The sequence below is a fragment of the Penaeus vannamei genome, chromosome 11 (assembly GCF_042767895.1).
Source record: "Penaeus vannamei isolate JL-2024 chromosome 11, ASM4276789v1, whole genome shotgun sequence".
In the NCBI taxonomy this organism is placed as follows: Eukaryota; Metazoa; Arthropoda; class Malacostraca; order Decapoda; family Penaeidae; genus Penaeus; species Penaeus vannamei.
This window is the reverse complement of record NC_091559.1, coordinates 43,166,132-43,173,631: the sequence shown is the minus strand read 5'-3', so window position 1 is coordinate 43,173,631 and position 7,500 is coordinate 43,166,132. Positions and strand designations below refer to the sequence as shown.

Below are 7,500 nucleotides of genomic sequence, written 5' to 3'. Positions count from 1 at the left end.
CACACAAGAAATTGATTTTGATGAAAATTGTATTTTTGGCAATTATCAAGTAAGTCTGTACCATTTTATAACACAGGATATTGGATATATAAAGAATTTTTTATTTCCTGGATGGTTTTACTAAGTGAGCATTATAAACATCCCCTAAAGATTATCCATTTCATATTCATACTTTGAAATAAAGTACATTGACATTGAGGTATACCCATATTTATGAAACAAAGAAAAGTTACCAAACTTTATTTTAGTAGAATAGAATATGCAATATTCTAGAAATTCAATAAAAATAGGCAAGGTTTTAGAGATAGGAGAAACTTTGTGGATATTGATGTTAATCCGACATGTTACAGTCAACAGTTGGCAGCGATGCTTCAACATGAGGTAGAGCTGCAGCAGCGTCAACAACAAAACTTTGAACGTCTAAAGGATTCACTAGGGCTTCACAATATGTCTGAGTGAGTGGCTTGACGGCACACTTTATCGCATAAAGTTTTGCTGCTCTGATTCCTCACATTAATCTTTTCTTTTCTTGTTTCTTGAGTGCTGATGCCTGATGTATTTGCACATTTGAGGTTGTTGAATGTCCTTCCCTGATTTTCAAATAGATATCTTGAGTTTGAAAACTGTAATGTTGTTTATCATAAATCTATATTATAGTTTATGTGATTCTTCTTATTTTGATATTTGAGCAAATTTGCCAGCTGTTATCTGCATGTCTTCATTAGTGAATTATGAAAACTATACATTGTAGTGCAATTCCATAGTCATTTAGATTCTTTGGTTATGATAAAGTTAACCCATTCACGTTGAATTATGTCCTGTCATGTCTTGGCAAAAATTTAAATGTTTTATCATGTCATGAGCCTTATAAACTCGTTCATGAGCTGGACAATAACCCAGGTGCAGCATGGCACGTGTTGCTGCACCTTGGTCTCACTGAACTTTACAGGAAGGGTTACCTGTTGTGAATGGGTTAATGATGCCTGCACACATTGATCATCAGTAGCATACAAAACCTTGTAGCTTGTTGGAATCCTGCATGATTCACAGATGCTCATGGAAACATGCATGCTCACCGCACAGGCATTAGCATGAATGCATAGACAAAAATGCTTAAACCTAAACAATTATTAACAGACATAGACATAGACATACACATGAACATGTTTACACACATAAGCTCATGTGCACAAGCACACAGAAGTACACACAGATACACATGTATATAGACAGGCACATATACTCATAGGGACCCAAATAAGTACACATACACACATGTACATGTATGCACACAATTTACACATGTACATGTATGCACACAATTTACACATGTACACATACATGTACACATGTACATGCACACATATGTACACACATATGTACACACAGGCACACACATGCGCACACACACACACACACACACACACACACACACACACACACACACACACACACACACACACACACACACACACACACACACGCACTCGCAACGAGCGCGTGCACACACACACACACACGCACACGCAACGAGCGCGCACACACACACACACACACACACACACACACACACACACACACACACACACACACACACACACACACACACACACACACACACACACACACACACACACACACACACACACACATATACATTTTGCCCAGAGCCACACATGCATACACATATAAACAGACAAACAAACACACACACAGGTCCACTTGCTTACAATATGTGTTTAGTCCTATATTGAGGCATATATTTATATGTTGCTATTCCTGCGCTGTTAGTGCAAGGGAAGTCATGGATTTGAGAATGGTATTATCATTCACTCCATTTGACTCGTGTGCCAGTCTCTAAAGTTGAACAAAACTCCTACTGCCAGTTTCTCTGATGTTGTCTTGTGATTATATAGATCGGTATAATTGGATTAATTTGGTTTGGTTTCCTTTAACATAGGTACTCTTTTGTCGTGACGTAAATGGGCTTTGAGCCTAGAAAAACGCTTTGCTTTGTTTAAGATTTATGATGCGCCATTGAAAAGAAAATAATTGTTAAGCGATGTGTGTTGACTCAAGGAAATATATTTTCAGTGAAGAAATGGCACAGAAGCTGCAGGAGGAAGAGAACCGTCTGGCTGCAGAAGCAGAAGCAGAGGCAGGAGCTACACGTTACCCAGCCGCACCGCCTCCTCAGACACGGCAGGTGCCACAAACCCCTCCGCAAGTTCAAGAGGAGAAGAGAAAAAAAGATGTAAGTTTGTATTTATGAAAGATGTGGCCAAAAATTCTAAAATTTGTATGTGTATATATATATATATATATATTGAAGCTACTTAATCCTCCTCATTCCCTCCTCCTCCTCCTCCTCCTCCCCATTTCATCTTCCTCCTCCCCTATTTCCTCCTCCTTTTCCCCCATTTCCTCTTCCTCTTCCCCCATTTCCTCTTCCTCCTCCTCCTCTTCCTCCATTTCCTCTTCCTCCTCCTCCTCTTCCCCCATTTCCTCTTCCTCCTCCTCTTCCCCTATTTTCTCTTCCTCCTCTTCCCCCATTTCCTCTTCCTCCTCCTCCTCTTCCCCCATTTCCTCTTCCTCCTCCTCTTCCCCTATTATCTCCTCCTCCCCCATTTCCTCCTCCTTTCCCATTTCCTCCTCCTCCTCCATTACCTCCTTGCTCTCCCCCATTTCCTCCTCTCCATTTTCCTCTCTCCATTCACTCCCCTCCCTCCCTCCCTCCCTCCCTCCCTCCCTCCCTCCCTCCCTCCCTCCCTCCCTCCCTCCCTCCCTTCCTTCCTTCCTTCCTTCCTTCTACTTCCCTCCCTTCCTTCTACTTACCTCCCTGCCTCCCTCCCTCCCTTCCTTCTACTTCCCTCCCTCCCTCCCAACATACCTCCCTCCCTCCCTCCCTCCCTCCTTCCTTCCCACCTTCTTTCCCTCCCTCCCTCCTTCCCTCTCTCCTGCCCTCCCTCTTCCCACCCTCTTCCCACCCTTCCCTCTTACTCTCTCCTCCTCTCCTCCTTATCCTCCTTTTCCTTTTCTCCTCTTTCTCCTCCATTTCCTCTTTCTCTTCCCACATTTCCTCCTTCCCCCCTTTTCCTCCTTCTTCCCCATTTCCTCCTTCTCACCCATTTCCTTTCCTCCTCCATTTCCACTTTCTTTTCTTCCATTTGCTCCTCCTCCCTCTCTCCCTCTTTTGTCCTACCCACCCTCCCTCCCTCCCCTCCCCTCCCTCTTAACTGAAACTCTTTATCCCCCACTCTCCTTCTCCCTCACATGCTCTCCCTTTCATATAAATCAATAATGATTTTTTTTCATTTTCAGTGTACCATCCTCTGAAATATTTTGAAGCTTTCATTCTTTGGAACTTGTATTCATAGCTCTTTGAGTGTCTTGTACTGAAGGACCCATCCCATTCTTATACCTGGATGCTGCAAGTTCCTGGAGTATAAAGATGCAATTTTTCAAGAATTCATTTTGGACAGTTCACCCTTACAACCTACCAAGGCATATGTTTCAAGGTCAATAGTTGAAGAAAAACTCCTATCTTTCTATAAATAATGCTATGTGTTGATCTTGTCAGATGAAGAAAGAATGAAAGAGTATTACCATTATAGAAAGCTTACAAAGTGATATTCTCAACAGTTAATATTTGTATACTGTTACTGTACAGGATGCATTGTCTGTAATGGACTATTTTAAAATGTAGATGGACAATGTTAGAAAGCTAAAAGACAAAGATTAAGATTTATCAAGTCAAACGCAGATCACTTGAACCTGATGGTAGCGGTGTTGCCACTAAGATCTAGTGACATTTCGATACACCCTACATCTTCCACTGTGATATTACATTGCAAAGGGAAAAGAATTACCATGCATCAAGAGTTATATTTGTTACATCAGCATAGCTTTTTAAGTTTGTCAAGACGTTGATCAATTTCATTCATAGTCGTAAAGTGGTTGGTTTTGCTTGAAGATACAGGAACAATCTCTATTATGGTTTCTTAAATTTGCTGTTACATAACTTATTGATGCATGAGATTCCCCTGGATTTATAATAGAGCCTCAGTTATATAAGAATTATAAATTAGAAATATAGGCACAAAGCTTGTATATGTATATATACGGTACTTGGAACTGTGCAAACATTATGTATGTATGACCAGTACTAAATTCTTAAATTATATGAAGTTATTTGAAATTATTGGAAATTCTTTATTCAGAAATGTTTAAATGCGAGTTGAAATTGATAGGCCTGAAGTTTATGGTGCACACATGGAAGTCTGTATATTCCTAAGGATTTGAAAAAACTCTTTTTGATGTTAAAATGATTAGAACTGACTTTTGAAATTAAGGTAAAAGTTACCCACTTGTAAATATGAATATCTCAAAATTATTTAATGTTTTACTTCAAACATTTTTTTTTTAATTATTTGCACCCTTCTAAGCAGGAAGAATATACAGCTATGGATGAAAATGTTACAAGATTCACCATAATAGATAGCATAATGTATTTAATCTTGATACAATTTGAATTTGGCTTGTTAGCAGCAAAATATGGAGTAGTTAAGAAAGCAATGATGCCTTCATTTTAAATTGGCATTCAATATTGTGAATTCCATTCAGTGGAAAGTTAAAAGTTTAATTATTTTCAATGTTTGATTATATGTATGTGTATGTATACATGTGTGCATGCTAGTGTGTGTGCAAGAGAGTGCATGTCCATATTTCTGACTAGTATTATAAGAATGAAATAAAAGTATTGGGACTTATATTTGTACTTTACAATTTTATTTATGAAGCATCATCAAAATTTTTGAACACATGCATAAATTATTACTTAACATATTAGTAACTTTGCAGAACTATGAGGAACATAAATGGCACAGATATATTGCAAAGTAGATTATAATTTAGGGATGCCTCAGGAAATGAAATAGAATTTTAGACCAGTACATGAATTGGTCGAATTTTTCACCTTCTGCTTAGATATGTATCAGAGAACATCAGCTTTGGGAAGCTTAGTAGCAGTCCACTGTCAGTTCTAAGGTGGGAGCTGTTGGCAAGGGTGCAGTGTAGCTTGGTGACTTAATCACAGACCGGTACAGCTTTACATTTTATGAAATGAGGCCTTCCATGTAACAGAGGTGTTCTCCGACCAATTACCCTACGATACATTTAATAAATATTTTGTTGATTTAGTTTCGTCTATTACATAAACATTGATATGTTTGTATTAATACGCAAGTCATGAGAGGTCATTAATGTAAAAATATCATTGCTTATGCTATAGATGAAAACTTAAACTAATAATATATTTAATAAACACAGCTTTAGGCAGTTGGCCTGAGAACGCTTTTGGATGCGTGCACCCTCAAATGATTATCTTAGCCCATAATGCAGGAAATATGCTTTGTCTTTAGGATGTATGGAATTGTTCTCATAAGCTGACTGGTATAATTTGCTGTGGGTTTGACATGTATGCCTTTGAATGAGAAATCCAGTCTGTTTTTTTTATGGCATTAAGTATTTACATGTTATATTCAACTTGTGCATTATTTAACAATATGGAAAACTTACAGTAATTTCAATGCTGTCTCTCTATTGGCCACTATGACTTAATATTTCCCTTATAAAACCATATCTGCATGCAAAATTATTGATTCACAAAGAGATGATAGCTGTACATCCAAAACATGTCCTCAGGTGTAGCTGGAAACTTGGGAAAATATGGTTGCAGTATAATAGTTCAAGATTATATTTTGTTGACTTGTTGCAAAATCATCCAGAACTCCTTGCCCAACCATATTACCTTAATTAGGGTACTTTGTTTTGTCTTTGAATATTTTATAAGGAAGAAATTGATTTGCATTTTATCTTCTAATATTATATCTTGTCTCTTCAAAGTCATATGATCTGTTTGTCAGTCTTTGAATGATGTGCAGAGCTAGGTAATAGAGGTAGTGTGACTAATAGTTGAGATTTGTTATTATGTTCTACTGTTGAAAAAAAAAATCAAGAAAATAAGAAATAAGACTACTATGGAATACTGATTTGAAGATCCTGCCTAAATGGGAGTAATTTTTTTCATTAGTACACCTTACAGAAAACCACATTGTTGTAGACTATTCCTAAACTGTGTATCCTGGATCATGGAGGAACCTGGCTATCTCCACCACAGCTAAACTCCATGGAGACCTTACAGGATTCTTGGATAATCATTACCGCTTCACTGTCGATAACTAGATGTGAAGCTAATCGATTGCTCATTTGTATAATGGGACTATTTTTTTTAATCTTTATATGAACAAATGAAGTTATTTTGAAATTTACTTAAGGCACTCTAGTATTTGCATTGAGTATTGAGAGACAAAATTAGGAGAGACTCATACATACAGTCTCTGTCTTAGTCACTATATAATATGATGCCTCTGAAAGACTATGTAGATGTAATTTTTGTATGCATTTTTTATGTGAATACTACAAGAATTTTTGATATGGAGATTGGATCTATGTTAGAGTATAAGTGATTGCTCATTGTGCTGTACATATATTTATTTTTCATATATTACACCAAGCCTTGTAGTGTTGGGCATATATTTGTCAAATTCCTATAGGTCACCAATACATACTGATACTGCAGCATGCAAAGAAAAAAATAATGATACATTATCAATTTAGAATTGAGGAAGAATTATTCTCTATAGACCAGAAGTTTGAAGGGAATGCTATCAGATCCTTCGATGGGGAATGAATAAACTTGAAGTGTTACATGTAGTTATTTTTTGCAAAACAGTTTTTCTGAAGAACTTGTTGCAGTTACAGTAAGCAGGTGATTGTGCTTTGTATTGTTAAAGATTTGTTTGTAAGTGGAACACAAATATTTAAAGTCATTCTTGCTATGAAGACCAACACTACACATTTACTTCTGATTCACACATCGTTATTGCAATACAAGATGTCTGGCTGTTAGATTTTTAGATTTGTTTGTTATAATATGCATAGCTTAAATTGTAAAGGTGAAGGCCTCTGTTTTACATGATAGTTATGGTTTTAGTGTAATCTTTGCACCAATATTGTATTCAGTGTTGAAAGCACAATACTGAGATGCTGGTGTTTTTCTTTTCTTTTTAATTTCAAGAAAAGGCAGGGAAAATACTGAAATACACAGTTGTTGGATGAAGAAACATTTATAAAGTTTAAATTTAGGCAGACATTTTGTAATATTGTTCTGATCAGTAATCAGTGTTCTCATTACTGTAACTCAAAAGAACAGTAAATAAAAGTAATGGATGTTTAAAAATCTGAAAGCGTAGTTTGACTCTGATTCTGAAGAAGTACTTTTTCTTTCACTGGATTGCTAAGTATATGAGACTGGTTTTGTATAGTGTTACCTATATGAAGTGGATGCCCAAAAAATGTTTCCAGTATTTCCATCTCGTAAGGTTAGGTTACACTCGAAGCAAAAAGCAAACATTAGCTTATTAGGTAGAAACCAACAAT

The 7,500-nt window shown here is 36.9% G+C and overlaps 1 protein-coding gene across 15 annotated transcripts in view; it reads left to right on the top strand.

Moving 5' to 3' along the window:
* Nucleotides 1-7,307, top strand: part of LOC113811926 (ubiquitin carboxyl-terminal hydrolase MINDY-1) — a 27,414-nt gene extending 20,107 nt beyond the window's left edge. For 9 of the 15 annotated variants that reach the window (XM_070127332.1, XM_070127325.1, XM_070127327.1 and 6 more), the window contains exons 7-9: nucleotides 351-455; nucleotides 2,095-2,254; nucleotides 3,322-7,307. In XM_070127332.1, coding sequence (XP_069983433.1) covers nucleotides 351-455; nucleotides 2,095-2,254; nucleotides 3,322-3,336 — 280 coding nt within the window. In that variant the 3' untranslated portion in view covers nucleotides 3,337-7,307. The remainder of the gene's footprint in view (nucleotides 1-350; nucleotides 456-2,094; nucleotides 2,255-3,321) is intronic. The other 6 variants (XM_070127337.1, XM_070127334.1, XM_070127336.1 and 3 more) reach the window with 1 other exon arrangement.
* Nucleotides 7,308-7,500: the final 193 nt, after the last annotated feature.